At 31.9% G+C, this 24,168-nt stretch overlaps 1 protein-coding gene across 4 annotated transcripts in view; it reads right to left on the bottom strand.

The window, feature by feature from the left end:
* The window catches only part of LOC118199566 (telomerase protein component 1-like), a 507,852-nt gene that overhangs the window by 396,334 nt on the left and 87,350 nt on the right, over positions 1-24,168 (bottom strand). For all 4 annotated transcript variants that reach the window (XM_085808431.1, XM_085808432.1, XM_085808434.1 and 1 more), the window contains one exon: positions 2,030-2,191. In XM_085808431.1, the coding sequence (XP_085664557.1) occupies positions 2,030-2,191 (162 nt within the window). The remainder of the gene's footprint in view (positions 1-2,029; positions 2,192-24,168) is intronic.

Below are 24,168 nucleotides of genomic sequence, written 5' to 3'. Positions count from 1 at the left end.
CTGTGAGAAGGTAGTTTTGCCATGAAATTATGAGTGCATTTCAAGGAAAGGAAATAATTTACAAATGGAAGTTTTCAATGTTGAATTATACACTTGTTGCCCTTAGGAGAAAGATTTGCTTAAATGTTTTCAGCATTACTTTTGATAATAGTACGTGTATTACTTGTGAGGGAGGGGGAGAAAAAGAAATGAAAAGAGGGTATCTTGAACAGTAGTATTTATATTTAAGAGCTTGCAGATACTTTTGATCTTAAATAAAAAAAAACCAGGAATGAGCTTGATTATAGCAAAACACTGAAGGGCTATTAATTAAAAAAAAGCAGATACTTTGTGAAGGATTTTTAAGAGAGCTGGCTCATACCATGGAAACTCACAGGTGGCCAGCCTTTTGCTGGGATTTGAGCCTGGATTTAATTAAAAATATTCAGTGGACTTACTACTGCTAAGTCAAAAGCTCAAAAAATATATATGAGCATCAGATTTTCTGCTCAATAAAACAACAAAATGCCTATAGTTATCTAACTATACATAAAATACATGAAAAGAAGTTGGAAAACACTTTCCAAAATATGTTAGCTGCAATCACAATTGTTTCTAAATACCAATGTCTGTAGCCTCAACAAAATGCAGACGTTTGAAGCAAACCAAAATTACTATCTTCAGGGAAAGATAATTAAAAGGTCTATCTACATAACAGTAGAAAATAGATTGTACATTCACAGGGCACTGCATAGTTAGTTAAACTGTCAGCTGCTCAAAAAATAAGAAATAGTGAAGGTTTAAATGAATAATTTAAGAGGGAGAATTATCCAAAGAGAAAACAATTTAGGAAAGTAAAATAAATGTTGAGATTTTAAGCTCATAAGTAACACAATTATGAAATGTTTATGAAAGGACATACAGAAACGTTCATGAAAACCCACAGAAAGGCATACAGAAACATTAATGAAAACTGCAAAAAATAATTTGAAAAAACAAATTATGTTGTTTAAATGAAGATTTACAATAAAAAATTACAAAATCAAAAAAGAGCTAGAAGCAAAGCATTGCTGTAAAATACAGCAAACTTGTGAGTGCTCTGGTGGTTTAAAATCCTACATGGTAAGTAAAGTAATTGCTATATGATTAGTTAATGAGTTAGTTATTTAGAATTATGTGAGAATTAACTACACTTTTAAAATCTGTTTCAATGAAATTATTATGCACTTCATATATAAATATTAATTATACTTTCCAAATATGCTTGTAATGTGTTTGTCTATGGGAAACTATATCACTTTCAAATATAATAATATTCAAAAATTATTATAAAAAGACTAATATTTTTTTAATCATATATGAAATGATTGGTGATGATATATTGCATAATATTTTCAGTATGCCATAGGAAAAAATAAGTTAAAAATAAGATTCCATGAGCAGGTGCGTCCGCATAAGATACCTTCCAGAAGTTCTTAAAATTCCTAAAGCCAGTTTTGTTAATCAGAGACAAATCTAATATGAAAGGCGAAGGGAGAAGAAAGAAAAGGTAAAATAGGATATCATTGTATTTCAGCTAAAGAAGGAACTAAGCCATCTATGAAAGCTCCATAGATCTATGTTAATTAATGCAGTTTAAAGAATATGATTTCATGTTTCACTATTCAGTTTGTCTTTTATTTCTTTGTTTATAACTTCAATATGTTTTAATGCAATGAATGAGTAATTTTAATATAGCTATAAAATTATAACAAATAACATTCTTTCAAGCTGAATCTTAAATAAAATTGTTACATGTTGAAGTACATAAACTGTACTGTACATTCACCTAAATAAATATATAAAGGTGACAGAATGATAATATGAATTATCCTTATTTGGTAGTAAAGTAATATAATGATTTTCTGCAAAATGTCATACACATCTTTTCTCTTTGGACTTCTATCAGAACATTTATTAAATAGAATAAACCACGACAAAATTTATCTTCACCAATTACATTTCAGAACAAGACATAATAAATTTAAAGAATAAATAAAATCTAAAATACCTGATATATATCAGCAACTTCAATCCAATCTGATGGTAAACGTACTGTTGAGTCAAAATACTTTTGTAAGTAAAATCGTGTATTCTCATGGAATGCAGCATATGCGAGTAAAAAATTAGAAGCTGATCTAATATGCAATTCCTGGCGAGAATACAAAGCAACCTATGAAGAAACATAATGTAAAAATGACAGACAGACTTGATGACATTCAAATTAAGCATATACTTTAACCCCCCACCCCCCCGATCGGTACGGCTTTTTCAGGAAAAGGCATAAAAAATAATCACGTGTACTCATCTGGTCTGTCCCAAAACCAGCAAGTATTTTTACTCAAACTACTTCAAAAGCGGGCCCCCCTTACCATGTGGATATAATTAAGCTAATTCTCCCCTCCGTTGAATTTAGCGAGTGAAATTAGTTTTTCTCCCTATGGCATCTTCATCACAGTACTGGTTGATAAAATGTTATTTTCTCTCTTATTTGGATACATTATAGTTTGCATACTAACACATATGCTGTATATTGCTCATACTTTAACCAAGATATGTGCCAAATACAGAAAGTTAGTCAATATACATCAGTAAGAGAAACTAGGTAAAATGCTTTAAATTTCCAGTTTCTTTAAGAAATTGCTTCGATAATGGTGAAAAATTAATCTTGCATTTTTTATCATTATTTTCTAAGAAAATACTTTTAATATGCAAAGGGAATTGAGAATTTTTTCCTCTCCTGTACCAATTTTTCGAATACAAATTATTCGCAACTTTCTTTAATATTATGATTAATTATTGATAATAATTAATTTTTAATATATATATTTTATATTTAATTTTCAAATATTTTAAGTTTATTCCAGTTTAATGTATTAGATTTAAATAATTCTTTAGATTGCATCATATATTTATTAGTAGGTATTTATTTATGACACCGTTTTGACTTGTGAGAAATAAATAAAGTATTGTAATCGCGAAAAATTTCGATTTTCCTATTTCAAAGCATATTTCCATTTTGATTACCGTAATTTCTGGAAGAAACGCCGCGGTGTTTACGTGTTTAAAACTTAAATTTTCAGCGGGTGAGGCGTTTCTACCCATGCGGCGTTTAGCTGCACTAAAAATAAAATATTTCCTATGACGGTCATTGTACATAGTTTGGATGGCTTTGTTATTGTGCATAGACTGGTGCTGTTCCCACACAAAAGACCACTCAGTTGCTTTTTGCAAACGTTATTTTGTTTACATTCTTTCCCTTGAACGGACCTACATGCCTTATTCACCCTAAACGAGATCTCAGAACAATAACATTCTTCCCCCTTTCAAATCAACATTCTCATCAGTTCGAATAGTCTCTCTCGTCTGCCATTCGATGAATCTTCCAGGACCCATCCTCTCCCCACCCCTGCCTTTTCTGCAATTTTTTTCAAAGGCGGACACGACTCCACCTGCCTCGCAATAACGAACTCTGACGTATTTCCCCTTCAGAATGGATTTTTCATGGCATTCTGCCAGATACAGATCCCATCAGTTTGGGTAGAAGTATTTGCTGGATAGTTTTTAAGTAAGAAGGGAGCGGAAAATTTTTGAAAATGTCCCTAAATGGCACAGAAGCTATACTGCTGGTTTTAAGCTTAATGTAATTTCACGTGCTGAACAAATTGGAAATCGAGCAGCAGCTCGAGAGTTTGAAGTGGACGACAGATGTATTCGACGTTGGAGAACTGAAAAAGAACTTCTTAAAAATATGCCACAACAGAAACAAGCCAAAAGAAGTGGTACTGTAAGGTGGCCAAATCTAGAGGACGACCTTGCAAACTGGACAAAGGAGCAACGAGGAAAGGGAATGGCAATTTCGACTGTAAAAATTTGCTTACAAGCAAAATTTATAGCAAAATGAATGAACATAAATGATTTCAAAGGAGGTGCAGCAGATTTATGAAAAGAAAAAATATTTCTGTGCGTACTAGAACAACAGTCGGGCAACAATTACCAATGGGCTGGACGGATAAAAAGTCATCTATTCTAAAATTTGTGACAGCTATTATTGACAAAAAAAAACTACTTCGGTCGCAGATAATAAATATGGATGAAACGCCGTTAGCTTTCGACTCTCCTGCAAACAGAACTGTTGATGAAACTGGTGCAAAAACTGTATCTATGTTTATGACGGGGCATGAAAGAACGTCATTTACATGTGTGTTAGCTTGTGCCACAAACGGTGACAAGATAAAGACGATGATCATTTTTAAACGAAAGACTATTCCAAAGGGAGATGGTAAGTCATATATCAGGACTTAGGTTGAGTTTTTGCATCTATACGGCCCATGATGATGTCACGCGCAATTTAATCTATTGCGGCGTTTACGCTGATGCGGCGTTTCTGTGTAATTTTAATTTTTTCTCCGCCATTTTTCTCAAGTGCGCCGTTTACGCTGATGCGGCCTTTCTTCCGGAAATTATGGTAGTTACATCATGACGTTTACACGTACATATGTCACATAACTTCATAAAATGTTGAAATTTTATATTTGGGACTTATGACTAGTTTTAGTGCAATGTATGTCCGTACGTATGTATGCATGTATATGGCATAACTCAAAAATGGTTAACCGTAGAATGTTAAACGTTTCTGTATGGGATTGGTATAACACCTAATTGTGTACCTCCCTTTTTTATTGCAATCGGCAGAGCCAAAGGGGCATTTTGAAATGGAAGATCATACCTCATTTTCAAACGAAATAGGTTTAATTGAAGTTCAGCAAAAATTGCATTTAATTTATTTGGCGTACAAGGATGTCATGTGGTGTCCGCATCAGATTTTTTAAGATTTTTCAAAATAAATAAATATATGGTTTGAATATCAAACGATCTCAAATATATGAGCTTTATTTGCTTATAAATATTTTACAAGAAAGATCAGAAGTAATCTAAATAGCATACCTTGAAGAGAAACACATTAAATACACTTTTTTAGCAAAATTTAAAGAATAAATGATTAAATTTTCTTTAAATCCCTTTTATAAAATATTATATATGAAACCAGATATTATTTTCAGGAAGACAATTTGTAGAGTGATTAGGTTTTTTTTTATGCTAAGGACGTGAAAAATGAGCAATGCCCTCGCAGGGATTCAAACCTGGACCTCTCGAATACGAGGTGAGAGTGCTACCATTACACCACAAGTTACCAGAAGTTAGAAAATACCTTATATACTCTGCCTTTCAAAGGCCGACTGGAGATTAGGAGACCCAATTGGCAAATCCTGATGGTGAAGAATCATCATCCATCCTCTTTTTTTTTAGTTTGGACGCCACTGTAGAACATTAGGTTATTTGTGGAGGAGAAAAATAAAAAATTAGCAAAGCCCTAGCCGGGACTCGAACCTCTCGATTATATGCCGAATGCGCTACATTACACCAGGAAGGCATGCAGAAAGGAGGGAGAAAATACCTTATAACATTAAGGAGAAAAGTATTGTTTTAAAATGAATATCGCACAATAAATTCCACCTTAAATTGTCTTTCTGAAAAATATTTTTTGTAATATTCATTTTAAAATTAATCTAAAGCAATATTTTTATACATAAATTTGATATTCTTAAAGTTATGGTATCTAAATGTATATATAAGCAGTCAGTTAAAACACAATATAACAACTGCACAAGATCTACGTAAAGATTTCTATTTCTATTGTCTATTTCCATATATTCTATTACAGGGTTCATAGCCACATTTTGGTTAAAAAAATAAGCACCTATAAGCACTTTTCAAGCACATTTTAAGAAAAAAATAAGCACCTGTCTAATTACATTATACACAAATGCATAACCTTAAAATTTAGACTCGTAATTTAAAATATGAGAAATGCAGTATTTATTAAGAGAGAATAAGCATTACCTCAACCATGGAAAATTATTACTTTTTTTTTTTCAATTTTAAATAACAGTTCAATTTACAGAACTAGTTTAAAATGACAGAAAAAAAAACTATGTAGAACTAAACTATATTAGAAGATTTAATGACGAAATTTCAGTTCAAAATAGAGGAAATAAATAATAATAAGGCATATTTATTCTATTCGCTTGGAACTTAATAATAAATACAATTTATTTTCCCCCTTATATTGATATTTAACTAATTTAAATCTAAATTCTGAACATTTTCTAAATTTTCATTGTATATCAGTTTTCCCTTAACAGATATTGCAAGCAAAGTAATTTAAGTAAAAAAGAGGAACATTTCTGAAATCAGAAGACAGAAATTTGCTTCATGCAGTCATCCTTTAACAGTAAACTTTAACTACCTGCATACTTAAAAATTGACGAATATTCGGACAGTCGAGCATAACTTGAAAAAGAGGAGAGGAGGGGGGATAGACTGTAGTCCTTCTTTAGATTTTTCCGCTAAATAAATACTTTTGACATTTCGGTATGTACATCACATAAAAACAAACCAACGGAACAGAAAAATATTCTGCTTAGCAAGCACAGTAAAACTCTTTTAAGTATTCATAAACAAATCTCGGACCGAACATCAAAATTAATTACCTCTGCAAAATATCGCAAACGTTATTGCACAATAAGTGCACCGTAATTCTTCCCTACATGATATTACGCAATAGGATTCAACAGCTGCCGGTATTGGGAGAATAAAGAACTAAATAAAGGAAAAGAAAGAGACTTACCAATCTGTGGTGTTTTTCATTCTAATTTTCAACAGACTGCATTAAATTTCCGGAATAGAATCATTTTTCTCTTGGGTTGGTAGACCGCAGAACTTTTAGTACTATTCAATCCAGATTGGAAAATGACAAACAAAAAAAAAAACAAAAAAGTCTGTTGCTTGTTTTGCAGTGAACTGTAACAGTTTCAATATTCGAGATTTTGCGGAGAAAGGGGAGAACTTTTCAACCTTTGTACTGTATAATGTATTGGCCAAAAAAATGAAATTATTTTGACTATTCGATTACTTTCCCTTTATTTAAGCCATTCCGAATATTATTCCTTAGAAAGCTAATCTGTGTTAAAACACAACCATTTTTGGAAGTTTACTATACTTCAGCAGTTACTGCAACTATGTTATTATAAACATTCATACATATGCTCATATATAAGCATAATGATCATAATAAACACGAATATGAACTGACCAAGCGGAACGAGAATGCAAATTATTAAGATCTTGATAGAAATTCAAACGTGTGTAGTATTTGGGTGGGAGGAAAAGAATGCCGAATGTACCAGAATTTTCTACTGCTTTCGCAATTCTTTGACCAACAGAACGACGGGCACCTGTCTGTACTCTCCGCGCACACCATAGGTTATGTTAATACAGAGAAAGGGGAAAAAGCTATTTCCAAGAGTATGATTCTCCATCTGACATTCCATACTCTGGAAGAAAAGTTTATTTAATTTCGGCTTTGGTACGGGGAAAAATTGTGTGTTCATTTAAAAAAAAGCACTAAAAGTAAAAAATAAGCACTAAAAACAAAAAATAAGGGCTTTAAAGAAAAGTAAGCACCTATAAGGGCCTTTATATTTTATTTTCAAATATAAGGACTTATAAGCACTTATAAGGACCGCTACGAACCCTGCTATTATCCGTTTTTGTCTATTCTATGATCAGCCAAAATAGAGTTATAATTATCCTCTTGAATATTTGAAGGTGTAAAATATGTCAATATGGCACATGCGAACAAGTAAAATTATCTCATTACTGTTAGGGATGTTGAATGTGAAACTTCTTTTAAAAAGGCGGGAAAACATATGACAGTTTCAGGTTCAGTTTATTTGATTACGGCAAAGCAATAAAGTGTTATCTTACTAATGAAAGCATGTCTTCGTGGAGAACTTCCAAAGGAAAATTGGCTCGTAATGAGGTTACACAAAAGAAAACCCGCCGAAGCATCCATGCAGTCAACCTGTTTGCCAGAACATGAGTCTGGGTCGAACTACCAGTGTTCAACGATATTAACGTTCGACCATTGGCTAGCCCATATCTATTTAGAAAAATGTGACTTTGCGTGCTATGTTAGAATTTTTAAATCTATGTGACATGCAAATTATTTAGTTGATGCTATGTAATAGTAAATTCTTTAATGACTTGATTCTTGTAGTTTTCTACGAAACTGGGTCTTCTGATGGCTGACTGGATAAGACTTTAAAATCTGATCCTTCGACAGGGATTCAAATCATGGCGCACAGCCTGGCTACATAGGAACTTTTTAGGATTTCTCTGAGTGAAATACAATTATGAGCCAGGTTTCCTTTCAGAATCTTCCGCGAAAGCATTCCACTTTAGTCAGATGATTTAAGAATGTTTCATCGTTTTCAGTTAAAACAAGCAAGCTTTTTAGGAAGTATGACGTAGAAGTGTACATTGATCATTTATTTTTTCCAAAATATTCTAGTTAAAAATCAATTTAACAATGATTATATTGTTTATATATCCTAGTAAATTATGAATATTTTTTTAGTTTCTTGTTATCTCCGTTTCTGTGAATTATAAAAATTCAAGCATTCAGAATTTTACACAAAAATAAATTCTTTCCGTAGTAACAAAAAGCATACAAAGACTATCTGCCTGAAAGGAGGGATGCGTTCATTGGAACCCTTTTTAAGAATTCAGAATTAGTATTCCATTATTTCAATGCCAAGGAGCCTCCTGAAATTTTTGTTATAAATATTAAAATTTTAAAGCCCTAAATCATAGCAAATACAGTTTCTGGAACTTATATTCATACAACTGTTTTGCAGTCAAAGAACAATTCCTATTTTGAAATTTCTTGCTGTAGGACTAATGTAAAAATTAGATTTCGTGTATGTAGATAAAATGATGTATATAGCATCTAGATACAATACGAAATTTTTTTGGATTGAAAAGGCGACAATCAGTTTAGAATCAACAAGTTAAAAAATAATCGAACATAATATCCATTTGGAAATACATTCCATATAATTTTCGAAGTTAAGATGTCCAACAAATCATATAATGCTGTTGTTCTGGTATATTTATAGACTTACCCGTTTTTGCCTTGCGTCCTCTGATGGTGCAAGTAGTAGCAGATCCAACTAGTAAACTGAAAGATCTATAACTCGAATTTCAGTCTTTAAGAGAGGAGAATACATGGAATTAACAGCACATCCAGCTGAATAAGTTTGAAGATTCATGATTGTGTTCAAGGCCTCATCAATAGCTGAACAGTTAAGACCTCTGAATACTGGCAGTTCGGTCTGTTTTGAGTTCGATCTCAGGCTAACAGACTGACTGCATGGTTGATTTTCATGGTTTTCCTCATGTGTAATACACAAGCTTTTTTCAGAATATCTCCACGAAGGCAACCCTCCTCTTAGGTAGATAGTCTTCAAAGCTTTCATATATTTAAAAAAACCGAACCAACCATGACTGTGATCCTGCCGAGTGCGTTGTTAAGTTTACCTGTTTCATGGCTTTAAGCACCTAATGGATTCTATATATTATTATTATCAATGAATTCCTCTCAGGAGGTTATCCAAAAAATGTATAATAGACAGATTTTTTGAGAATATCTTTCTTTCTGAGAAAAGTACTCAGTTAAAGACTGATTTTGAATTCGAAATTTTGATCATATTCGTTTAGTAAATTGATATAATGTTATTAATGTTACTACTTAGTGATTTACGCTTTCATTGGAAACCCTTTAAATATATACTATAACGTTGAAAATTATTTTTGTTCTTTTTTAAAGTTCCTCTAAGCATTATAATATTAACAAGAAAAGCAATATTTGCACTATTGCTGCCTTACAGTACTTATATTATACAATAAAATAAGCACTGTAACACAGCAACAACGATTAAATACTTTCTTACATAACAACCCCAATTAAAACTACTAACTAAAACCAGCAAATGCATTTCGCAAAATGTAGACTTTTCTAGTATGTTGTAAAGTAAGCTTTGAAATATTTTGTAAGAGCTAGTCAGAAATTATGTGAAAGGAAGTGAATCCAGTTTTCATTTTTACATACTTTCGTATAATGTATCAATTTATTTTAAGCCATTTTAACCAGTAATTACAACTCAATATTGTTTCTAATTAAAAATAATGAATGGAAGCATTCACAATGCTCGAACACAGCATATTTAAAAAAGTACAAGACTTTGCTAGGAACCTTTGTTAGGAGGAAGCAACTGATTTAAAGCACGTGTTCAAATTATCACATCTGCCATTTATGTTGTGAGAAAAGGTGCGTCTTGTATGCGTACGTTTAAAATCTTGTTTTTCCGTTCCGTAAGTAAAGCAGTCCCCCAGGGGTGTAATTACTTTTTTGCGACAAATCTGAACTGCTACAGTTCTTCAAAACCGTGAACTGAATGTACCTACGATGACTTTACTAAATGATCAAAGCCATCCGTTATTGTGAACAGAAAGTTTACAAGTACAGGTTTTTTACACATCTACAGCTATTATTTTTTAATCACTGTCATTTAACATAAATGTAAAATCAATTAATATTTAGTCATTCCTTCGTGCAGCATGTCAAAACAAATTTCTCTCCAGTCATATGTTTATGGTTGAAGTTGCTATGTGTATTTCTTTAATTTATGCTATGGAAGGATACGGCGATCATCTGCATATGTGAAAATAAAATTATATTAAAATACTTGTTCTCTAATACAAGAGATTAAATTTAAAAAGTCGTGTTTTGTCTAAAATAATGATCTCTTGCAAAATCTTTTCCATAATCTGTGACGATTTTCTCTAGCGGGGCAAACGTTTTTTACTGCTTAGACCTATGAATCTTGGGCATAAAGCTCCGATTTTATGATCAGTTCTTGCTGAATAAAGAATGTAGTACTTTGATAAAGAAATTAAAATAAGGTTAGCTTTTATTATTTCGGTAATTCTGAATATTTTTTAAATTGGACTAATCCAAGTTTTATTCAAAATCATCTAATGATTTGAAAAGGTTGTTCAGATTGTTGACGAAGTTATTTAAAAGGAAACTGTATTTGATATGTTAAACAGTTAAAATATCATTGCAGCTCTCTAGATAACATTCAGTTTAAGGCTGACACTATTTTAGAGGAAATTTATATGCAATTTAAATAATAAATAATACAGATCATTCTTCTTTACTATGTGTCATTTGCCAACAACAACTTCACCATTCGCCAACAATATATATCCAAAAACAAATATCAATGTACATTAATAGCATTGGATTATTTAAAATGCATTAGAACAAAACTTCAGCAAACCAGTATAAGTGATGAGTATTGTTCCAAAAAGAATAATTAATTCGCCATTATTATATTTACTATTAAATTAGTTTGTGTTTTATAAATCAGTATTAAGAATACGCTTATTATAACTTATTAAAATAGACTATTCATTTTCTAAATTTTATCTGACTTATTGCTTAAGTAATGTTATTCTTTATATGCAAATGCATGTAATTCCAGTTACTTGAATGCAGTAATATTCGTTTCTCACGAATTAATTGAAAGTTTTTAACTTGCCAGTTTTATGCATATACATAAATGCTATTTTTTAATTGAATTCACAAGCATTTTGCATATTTCTGAACATTTATTTAGTTTGAAATCTAAAGGATATTTTATGAAAATGTTATCTGTTTAAAGATAGTATTGGAAAATTTTTACATGTTGCTTTTTTATTTAGCGAAGAATATTCGCGTAAGTTTGTCGTATGACTAAACACTTTCTTGGCAATAAAACGTAGTGGTCTAAAACGAAGAAGAGCAACCCTCTTAGACTCCTACTGAGAGTTGTCATTTAGAGATCTCCACGGTTCCAGAAATAAGGGGGGCACTGAGGCATCTGCACGGCTGCTTTAAGGCGCTCGTAACGCTTTTGATATCGTCACCACTGACCGCCTAAAACTATCAATAACACTTTCGAATACATTTCTCTTGACCTCCTAGAAGCGTCCGTAACGATTTTGACGTAGGTCTCCTTGACCGCCTAAACCCGGCCATAACGCTCAGAGGGTTAAACTGATGTTACAGCTCATGTTAGTTACGGCATGCACATTTTCAGAGATTGAATTTCTAAGTCCGAATAAACATCACACAGTGTAAATTAATATCACACAAAAATTTATAAGTTACTGCTTGCAAAATGGTTGCATATTATTTCAAAGAAATACTTTACATTTCATTAACAAAAATTTTCTGAGATCATATGAACATACAAATCACTTTTGCATAAGCATAAAAATATTTGCAACCTTATAATGATATATTATAATTTGCCAATGACGACTGTTATTTGCTACATGATAACCGCAAATGTGACATTTCAGTATGATGGTTTCTTGTGTTTGAGCATAATTGTTTTAATCATCCCAGTTTCTGGCTGATGTCTATCTCACAAGGAAGATCTGCCAATCTTAAACGCTAAATTGATGTAGGGAAAAATACAGCTGACTCAGTATATTCAGAAAGAATATCATTCAAAATTAGCTGCTAAACACTTACAGGAAATCTAGAAAAAATTATTAAATACAACGCTAAAAACGAACTTTTGTTTAATTTGAAAATTCTGGGAAGTAGCCAAATTAATCACAAAATATAAATTATACATACATGCCCTTTAACTTAACTGGAAAAGAAATACACCAATGCAAAATTATGCAAAAAAGCAACTTTACACTTGCTTAGATTTTCAATAAAACTCAATCGATTTTGAGAGTGATCTGATATACTGCAGATCATCCAAAAAAATTGCAAAAATGAGAGTACCTATTTTAATACAGAAATTAATAGGTAGAGTAAAATTGAACATAGCGCCATCTACAGCAGGAATTAATACTGAAACATGAAAGAGCTAAGATATCAGAATTTGGAAAGTGCTGGGAAGAAATGAGCTGTAAAGAAGATAATTCTTTGTGAATGCAGAAGGCTTCAAAAAAATCCAGTTAACTAATTAAAGAAGTTTCATGGAAAATTTTTGCAGAATCAAAGTGAAAATTGGGGTTAAGACCTAAATAGCTGTTGATTATTTCAGTTTTATTCAAAATCTACACCAGTTTAAGGTTGTTTTTTGCCTAATTTTAAATATATTCAGTGTCCATTAACATTGATTTTGCATTAATTTTTTTTAACATTATGTACCTTTTAAATAAGCAGGATTGTTTGAAATTTTTTTGTGGAGTGTTTATGAATTATACCAACATAATACAATCTAATTAATGGAAATAATTTTCTTGCTTTATCAAAATCACACCCAATATATTTCTCGAATTTCTAACCTTCGAAAAAAGTCAGCAAATCTTGGGTTTCTGATAGCTAATTAGTTGCTTTAAATAATAAGACTGCATAAAAGCAAAATGTTGTTGCAGTTGATTTGGGACTGTAACACAAGCTGTATATTTTACAAATTTCATTCTGATAATTTTATTCAATTTGGTGAGTATAACTGTTATAAAATACAGTGAAAAGTCGTTAATCCGGACTTGTCGGGACTTCGGCGATTCCGGATTATCGATTTTTCTGGATTATAGATCATCAGTTTAAATCTGGTAAGATGGCATAAAGAAATTATAAAATTAAAAATATGAAACTGTAATTTATGAAATAAAGAACAATTATGATCTAAAGGGTATCAATATTTACAAAAAAAAAAAGGCTTAATATTTATTTGTTTACTTTATTAAACATTTCTTTCAATGTAAGTTGTTTAAGTTGCTTCGTTTTTTATGTGATAATACATTCTCTTTAATTCTACAAACAGACATAATTTCTTCTTCAGTTACAAAGTTCCGCTGTTCAAGTGCAATAGGATTTTAATTTTTCAATAGAAATTTTTTCGTTTTCAATAACCTCTATCACTTTCTTCGCTATCGGAAGCGAATTATAATGACGAAGAATTTGATTTAAACTATATCAAAGATGGAGTACATTGAGATGAAATACTACATTTAGTAAGGAATTATAAGCCAAATAAAATAAAAACATCTGCCCTGAAGATAAGGATAGTGGTGACAGATCAACTTCCAATTCATTGCGCTCCGCGGCGTTAAAGATAAACAAACGTTAAATTTTAGAGAAACAAAGGATATGCCTTTATCCATTTTTTGCAGCAATTCCACTTTTTGTTTGATGGACATCGGAAACATGCTTTCGCTTTGTACATCCTTTGGCAGCTCCAGAATCGAAAATTCTTTTTGACATAATCTAAAGTTCAAGCTTACTTTTATAAAATTGCTCTAACAGTCTGCAAAAAATAATAAGGCGCATCCAATTAGAAGATTAAGGAACAACGCAATCTGCAACATTAACTGAAATAGATAATTAGATCATATTAGCTTAGCTTATACTGTCCATTAAACATTAAACGTGCATGCATAGACACATATGTGCATGCGTAAAGGTATTATGTGCATGCAGTAATGCACTATGCGTTGACGCATGCGCAGAAAGTTTGTAGCTTTGAGGTCTGGATTATAGATCATTCTGGATTATGGACTTTTGACTGTACTTGCAATGGTAACTGAGCCGATTAGTGACATGGATGGGAGTGATGATTCATTTTCTAAAGACAGTGATATTTCTAGTGATTCTCATACAAATATAGTCTTTGTCAGAGACTGAGCTTCCTGAATGTCTGCTTTCCCCTTTCTGTGAAATATTATTTGTTCTCGTAAATAGTCCTTATTGCATTTTTTTATTTAATTTTAAAATTTATTAATGTATTTTATCAATTAAATCTTCGGAATAATTTGCATAGTACTTCTGAAAATTATTTGTCAAAGAATGAAATTTTTTTATATATTTTCATGTAAAGTAAAATCATTACTAAATGTTCATAGTAACATATATGATGGCTTAAGTAACAATGTAAAATACTACCAAAAACTATGACGTTAGAACTAACAATTCTTTTTTAGATTTTTTTTTTTTTACTAAAGTTCGGCTTAGAGATGCAAAACACCCCCATCCTTTGGGGCAATTCCTCATCCATCCCAAGGGATTGTCTTAAGCAAAGGCACACCATCTTGATAAGGTTAATAAAACCCACATTTTTAGGTGACTGTGATAAATAATGCACAATACTTACATTTACTGGTAAATATCAATAATTAAAAATGAAGTTTGGTCAGTGAAATTGATTTTGAATAACAGATTGAAACCTCAAAAATACCATGTGATATAAAGTGCAAAAAATTATATATATTAACAATTTTATTAGCAATCAAAATTGGCCAATTTAAAAAAATATGTTTTATAACAAGGTTTACTGTTATTAATATATATTCATTACATCCAAACATCCTAAGGTGACGAAAAATTGCAAACAAATTACATTGCAAATACACCATCTGTCCAGAAAGTTCCAACATATATTTTCTTCCTGGTACATAATCATAATTGGGATAAAACTGGGAATTCAATTCCTGGGTGTCATGGATCATTTGTGCAAAAGGAGTTTGCCGATTCATATGGAACAATGGAAAAAGAGAGATTTCTTGCTGCACAACAATGTGCCTGTTCAGACAGCTGGAGTTGTAGTGAACACTAAGTGTACCATCTATTATATTCACTCTATTTGACATAATATGACTTTTTTTTATTCCTCAAAAGCAAACTCACATGAAGGGTACACACTATGAAAATTATAACTAACATTCAACAGGGTTCATAGCCACATTTTAGTTAAAAAAATAAGCACCTATAAGCACTTTTCAAGCACATTTTAAGAAAAAACAATAAGCACCTGTCTAATTACATTATACACAACTGCATAACCTTAAAAATTAGACTTGTAATTTAAAATATGAGAAATGCAGTATTTATTAAGAGAGAATAAGCATTACCTCAATCATGGAAAATAAATACTTTTTTTTTTTTTTTTTTAAATTTTAAATAACAGTTCAATTTACAGAACTAGTTTACAATGAGAGGAAAAAACATCATTCTGCAGAACTAAACTATATTACAAGATTTAATGATGAAATTTCAGTTCAAAATAGAGAAAATAAGTAATAATAAGGACCATTTATTGTATTCACTTGGAACCTAATAATAAATACAATTTATTTTTCCACTCATATTGATATTTAAATAATTTAAATCTAAATTCTGAACATTTTCTAAATTTTCATTGTATATCAGTTTTCCCTTAACAGATATTGGAAACAAAGTAATTTAAGTAAAAAAGAGGACCATTTCTGAAATCAGAAGACAGAAATTTGCTTCACGGACCTTCATTGCCTTTAACAGTAAAAGCTTAACTAACCCGCATACTTGGAAATTGGCGAATATTCAGACAGTCGAACGTAACTTGAAAAAAAGAGGAGCAGAGGGGGGGGTAGAGTGTAGCCGCTATTTAAATTTTTCCGCTAAATAAATGCTTTTGACATTTCGATATGGGCATCATATAAAAATAAACCAATGGAACTGAAAAATATTCTGCAGTAAAACTCTTTTAAGTGTTCATAAACAAATCTCAGACAGAACATTAAAATTAATTATCTCTGCAAAATATCGCAAGCATTATTGCACAATACGTGCGCCGTAATTCTTCCCTAAGTGATATTATGCAATCAGAATCAACAGCTGCCGGTATTGGGAGAATAAAGAACTAAATAACTCGAGTCTTTTTCATTCTAATTTTCAACAGACGACGTTAAATTTCCGGAATAGAATCATTCTTCGCTTGGGTTGGTAGACCACAGAACTTTTAGTAATGTTCAATCCAAATTGGAAAGTGACCAAAAAAAAAAAAAAAAAAAAAAAGGTCCGTTGCTTGTTTTGCAGCGAACTGTAACAGTTTCAATATTCGAGATTTTGCGGAGAAAGGGAAGAACCACCCAATCTTCGTACTGTATAATGTACTGGCCAAAAAAAAACAAAATTATTTTGACTATTCGATTACTTTCCCTTTATTTAAGCCATTCCAAATATTATTCCTTAGAAAGCTAATCTGTGTTAAAACACAACCATTTTTAAAAGTTTACTATACTTCAGCAGCTACTGCAACTATGTTATTATAAACATTCATACATATGCTCATAATATAAGCATAATGATCATAATAAACACGAATATGAACTGACCAAGCGGAACGAGAATGCAAATTATTAAGATCTTGATAGAAATTCAAACGTGTGTAGTATTTGGGTGGGAGGAAAAGAATGCCGAATGTACCATAATTTTCTACTGCTTTCGCATTTCTTTGACCAATAGAACGACGGGCACCTGTCTGTACTCTTCGTGCACACCAAAGGTTATGTTAATGCAGAGAAAGGGGAAAAGCTATTTCCGGGAGTATGATTCACCATCTGACATTCCATATTAGGAAGAAAAGTTGTTTAGTTTTGGCTTTGGTACCGGGAAAAATAGCGCGTTCATTAAAAAAATAAAAAATAAAAAAGCACTAAAAGCAGAAAATAAGCACTGCAAACAAAAAAAAGGGGGGGCTTTAAAGAAAAAGTAAGCACCTGTAAGGGCCTTTATATTTTAATTTCAAATATAAGGAGTTATAAGCACTTATAAGGACCGCTACGAACCCTGTTCAAGCTACAATGACATGAAAGTTGAAAAACATCCCAAAGATTTTTCTGACAGTTTGTATATTTTTATTAATGTTCTCAAGAATTATAAAAATGATCTGGAACCGGAATGAACATATTTTTTATATAAATTAATAAACTGAAAGAAGACTTCCAATTTTGAAATGGCTGGTGGGCTGCCGATAGGGGTGCAACAGAGAAACTTTAGTAAATACATACGAAATGAGCATTCAATCATTATTTTATTACTGTAATGAAGTTTTGGGGACTGCTTCCATCAGTACAGTCAATGTTTTCACAAGATTACAAACCCAAGAGTCGACGTTTTGGCAAGATTACAAAACCAATCTCTTTCCCTAATAACAGGTGCAAGTAACCCCCCCCCCACAGTGGATATGGAAGCATTAACCAAAATTTCTCGTCATATGACATTCACAAAAATGTGACAATTTTGTTTCAAAAACTTTGCAGGCTTCTAAATAATAAATATTGGAGGAATTACAGTTTTAACAATGAAAGAAATTTAAAGACACAAGTGGGTTTCAATTAGCAGAAGACCTACACCTTGTTTGAGAAATGGATGTATTGGCTGAAGCATTCTGCCTTCTTGAATACGGTGACTTTAGTGTATATCTTGAACTTGATGAGAAAATTGATAAGAGCCGCTGCCCAGATCAGAGCCAACGCTTATGAGACTATTGAGAGAAAATACCTCAGTAATCTCTGGACCCATGTTTACACCGATGGATCCATGATTGAGAGAATTACTGGAGATGCTGCAGGAATCTATTGCAACCATTTTGCATTCTATAAGGTAGTGGGAAGAGATACTACCAATTTTGATAATGAAGTTGAGGCTATATTTATTGTTCTGAACCAATTTAAGCGCTCGGAAAAGTAATATTCCTTGGGCTGTTATTTTGTCCAATAGCAAAGCGTACCGCATGCTATCTCCAACAATAGATTTTGCACTTCCAAACGAATTTACAAATGTAGAAATATTCTCAACATTCTGGCTGACTCAATTGTCTTGCAGTAGATTCCAAAACAACTTGAGATAAATATTTGGAATATTATATATTTTTTCATGGTTTTAGATACGTGCACTTAATTTACATATGCTCTTAGAATTTAAATGATATTGTAAATTAGTTCGCAGCAATAATTAATTTTTTATTTTTGCAATTAAAATTTCTTAATTAAATTTATATTAGCTTTATACGAATAGAGAATATTTGGGTAAATTCATATATATATATATATATATATTTAAATGTTCTGTGCATTGCACTTAAATGAAGGGAAGCTATAAAAATGCCTGAAGCATTAAAAACCTTCATCTTAGGTTTTCTCTAGATTTTATTAACTCAGTCTGAGAACTTTTTGGACACATAGTGTACTTTGTTATCACATTTCTAACAAACAGAAAACTACAAATTCTATTACAAGCAATAATTATTATATAAATTACTATATTTTGACAGGAAGAGTTTCTGTGGCATTTAGAGTTACAAAGGGTTTCTGGCTTAACTGCTTGTACAATCGCAATAAGGGACAGTAAAATCATTCCTTGTGTAAAGTTGGTTTATAATGCCAAGTATTGCATTTAGTTTATATAGATTTTTATTTTCCTAAGAAATTATACCAGCTATCAGGCTCACCTAACTCTGGTACTCTTTTCCAACTGGTGTCTACTACATTCACAGCTGGAAACTTTAACATCGAAAGCCAAAATATTTTTTCTGGTTACTTATTTAATGACTGTTTAGCACAGCATTTAGATTTCTAACTATTTTTTTAGACTTCACTGAGTGCAAAACAAAAGTCTTCCTTGTTTTCTTCACAATATTCACCATCATCAACAAAACTTTTTGCTTTTCTCTTTCCATCATTTGCCTTTTTTTCCCCACTATTTCAGAGTTCTTCCCCCTCTGTTTGCCCAATACTCTTAATTCTGTTTTTGATTGGACCTGCAAGTTATTAGCTCCAAGTCTTCACTCAAATCACCTAGTTCTACTTCCAAATTATAATCATTCATTGCACCTATATCTTCACACTCCATTAACTTTCTGAAGTTGGACATCATTATTAGACTGATTTCTTAATACATTAAGATCTTCACCTGCAATTCCTGACACAGTATCAACTAGCAAGAAGATTCTTAAAACTATTTTAACTTTACAGACAAGCTATAGCTTCATGTGTACTGCGATTTATTCCAGAGTGATGTGCTCTATTTTTCATAAACTGAATGAATTTAATTTCTTCTGACTATTTTGTTGTACTGTTTGCTTCACACCAAGTAGATAACATCCTTTCAATGTCTTGGTTTTCTATTTCAACTCAGCCCTATGGCTTACTATGTCTTGGCTATCCATGAACAATTTTGAGTTCATTCCGCATTCAACAAACTTCATCAATAATTGTATTAGAAAATTCTCAGCTATCATCACTTTGCAAACTATACAGCACTACATGGTACTTTGAAAAATACATGAACACATAAACAGATGATTAGAAACTTTGTTGGCTCATTTTGAATTTACCACTCTTAACTGAAAAAGTTTCATTAAGTAGCCTTGATAAAACATTATAAACTCTCCAAGTGCTTCTTATTGCATTCGAAGGAAATTAACCTGAGACCTTGTATTGAATACACTGCTTTTCCTTGGTTTAAGAAGACCTCTTTTTTGAATATACTGGTCATCATCAGTTATGGAAAAATCATAAAAAAGAAAGATTACTCAAAATCTTTCATGCAGAGTTTAATGAATCTGATTCACAGTATACAACACATAGTAAGGTATAAAATAGCATGAAAAGAAATTACTAGACAATTGTCTAGTAATGTTGTAATAGAAATTAGCTTATGTATATAAAATGAACAAATTGGATGTGTCAGTTTAGTATAGGAAAATTACCTTCAATATGGAGTATGATCTCCCTTAGAAGCAACACAGCACATGCAGCAATGTGTCATGCTGTCAATTATGCAGCCTATCAGTTCTGTAGGAAATGAGAGCCATTGCTGTTGCAAAGCAGTTGCAAGCATGGTAAGGGTCTGAAGAGGAGGACTGAGAGCAGCGACACAACTTCTTAAAACATCCCTAACACAGTTGTAGGATTTAGGTCCCAGTGAATCAAGTTGGCTACTCCATGCACTGAATTGTTTGCCGCTTAATATAATCATCCATGATGTAAGACCAGTGAAGTCGAGCATCGCCGTCCTGTAGTCAGAAATCATCACCTATTAACCCAGCATGAGGGCAAACATAAGCATCAAGGATGCCATCTCTATAGACCTGAGCATTCATGGTTCCATGCAAAAAGACATGGAAGTCTGTGCATCCACCCAGAGATATACCACACAAAAACAGATATTGCCTTCTCCAATGCATGTCTTTCATGGATGTTTGATGAATAATAATGGTTTCTAGGTTCTCTAAAAATCACTACAATTGCTTTGGAGGATAAACCTGGACTCGTCCATATAAGAGAACAGTTGTCCTGTGGACATGCTGACATTCCCACCTCAAACATTTGCTTCTATGACATGATGTAAGACGCATGCACATGACTGGTCGCCTTGATTACAGACCTCTTTCATGAAGCTTTTTGTACATGGTTAACATTAACACCAACTTTCAAGTGGCTGCAGCAAAGAATGATCTGGGTTGAGTAAGAGTTGCAGTGCTATTCCTTCATGTGCATACCAAAAAATATAGGTCATTCATGCTGGTTGTAGCTATTTGGCTGCCCTTGGCATAACCTCCTGGATGTTTCTGTGGTTAGAAATTGTAGCCAAAATCTATGAATCACAGAAGGACACACAATTAGTTATCTGGCTACTTCTGTCTGACTTTGTCCTCCCTCTAGTCTCCCAACATGTCTCCATTGCAGTTCTTCGGGCAAATGATGCCTAGAGGTCATTGGCTATCACAGTATCAGAGCGAAATTTACAGGCTTCCTCTCAAACATGCAATTTTATGCTCCTCACAGATGACATATTTCCGACTGCAGTGCCACTAATTTGCATACTGGAGTTTCAGTCAGCAACTATTATTTGTCAGCATATTCAAATTTTATACAGGTTGGCTTATTTTTTAATAAGTTATTGCTATTTTTGAGAGTTCTCTCTTAATTTTGGAAAATTTCTAATTTTTGGAAATTACTGTACTTTGTTTCCTTTTACAAGATTACAAAGATTTAAATATAGTATTACAATTTCGAATGCAGTGTTCTTATACTTTGTCTTAACCTCTCTCATCATTCCATTTCACCCTTCATGTCTGAATGCAATACGAAACCCATGAATTATATGAAAATTCTCCTTTACAAAAGCATAATAAATAATCAGTTCTTTTCCATTTTTCACCAGAACAACGAGTTTTCAACACTGCTAACTATAATATCATAGCTTCATAATCACTTATAATCTTTTGGTGATTTGCCAGAAGTCATCACTTTGCTTTCCTTAATGTTTGAAAAAAAATGAATTAGACTCTTCTATTGTACATAACAGATATATATTTTTTTTTTCTTTTTCTTGATTTGAGCATGTACTGATGATCATCAAGATATGACTTCATGACTTCTAAATCACACATTGTACTTACAAATACAGAAAAATCTGTGAAAATTTCAACAGTCATGGAAATACTAACACTAACGATGAAATGAACATCGAATTGAGACTACACAGCATACAAAACAATTGAAGCTGCAGAATGGAAAGCATTTGTGAGTATCTTAAAAATATGGGTGCCTCCATCTAAAATAAACAATTAACTGATTTTGCCGGGTTGCTGCAAACAAACAAAAACCAACTCATGTACTTGCAACAACTATTATTCGCAAAGTGCTGACATGGGAAAAAGATACACATTGCTTATGGCAAATCTCAAACTGAACATATTGAAAATTATTAAAATTACCATTCATTACTGGAAATTACTCCCAGCAACCAGTTTATTTGCTTTTTATTAATAATAACTAATGATCGCATTGACTATAACATAGCTATTATGTAAATATATATTTTTACAGAATGATATAAATTTTTGACACATATAATATTAGATTTAAATGAAAATAATGAATCTTTTTTTTACTTATGTATACTAAAAAATACATAAAAACTGCACTATTCAAAATATAATTAGAACTACAAAAAGCATGAAAGCATACATTTTTGCATGAAACAAAGGAAAAAATATGCACTTGCTGTAAAATAATACATGATCTTCAGTTTCATACAAAACTTTACACTAGTAATAAAAAAATTAAATAGAAAACAGTGAATTGCATTATTTAAATTATATTATCTTAATAATACATGATCTTAGTGAAAGAGTCAATATTCAGTCAATATGCTGCAATCAACACAAATAATTTTCTGTGCCAGCACTAGAAAACTGAGAAAAGAATTGCATTGCTATGTAAGTGGCAATGATCACAACTTAATGTTACAAAACTCTAACAAAGCCTCTAGCAGAGATGGTGCTGCCAAAGTGCTTTCCTTGTTTTCATGATAGAAAATCAGAGTTTTGAGAAGTTATTGGAAGATTTAGAAATCAGAGACTCCAGGCTCAAGCCTTGTAGGTCTAGGCTGTAATCAGATCTTGGGTATGTATATATGGATTCCTGCAGTTTCTGAAATGTTTCCAACATGGTGAATTTCAGCCCAGAAAACATACTAGTTGCATGAACATACACTGCTAGACATTGAAAATGCAACACCAAGAAGGAGTGGTCAGAAAGTGATGAAATTTGGAAAATAGACAGAGACAGCAAGCAGCAATAAGTGATCTTTATTTCAAAATGATAATCAGAATACAGAGCGAGAACTCATACATGCCAACCTCTAAAGATAAAAATTCAGAAGATTTCTCCCCCAAATTCAGAAGATTTCTCCAAAATTCAGAAAAACATGAAGAATTAAAATCATGCTTTGATATTAAAAAAATAACAATTTATACAAATAGAAAAAAGAAAATTGTACTTACATTAGTAAATCTCAATTAAGTAGCAACTAAAAAATTTATTAGGAAACATAAAACAAGAAATTAATGTTACACAAAAAAAATTATTGCAATGAATTTAGAGTGCATTTTTTGGCTTTAGCCAAAAATTCTTTGGAAAATTTCCTGTCATAACAATTAGTTTCCTCATAACATTTAGCAATTAAAATGTTTTCTAGAGTTTTTGGTGAAATTGAAGAAAGAAACATAGTTTTGTTTTTCTTCACAACACTGAAGACTCTCTCACACTCAGCATTACTGCGTGGAATTACGAGAATAGCACATAAAACTCTTGCTAGTCTATCATATTTTGGTGTTCCATTAGCTCTTTTTATTCTTTTTAAGGTACCAACGAGGACATCAAGTCTATCTTCTCCAGAACTGGCAAAGTCTTCAAACTGTGCAGCAGAAAATTGGTTCTGTAGTTCATCTAAAGCATCATTATGGCATTCATTTTCTTTAATTGTTAACAAAAATGGAAATTTGTCAATAAAAAAACGAATCTTTTCAAAAGATGAATTTTCAATTTGTTTCAAATTTGCCACTTCAGCATTTAAAAGAACTTCATTTTGCAAAGGAAACTTCCTTACAATGTAATCACAGG

Source organism: Stegodyphus dumicola, chromosome X1 (assembly GCF_044657685.1).
Source record: "Stegodyphus dumicola isolate Sdum_Otavi_A_Nest chromosome X1, ASM4465768v1".
NCBI classification, from domain to species: Eukaryota; Metazoa; Arthropoda; class Arachnida; order Araneae; family Eresidae; genus Stegodyphus; species Stegodyphus dumicola.
This window is presented reverse-complemented; position numbering and strand designations above follow the sequence as displayed.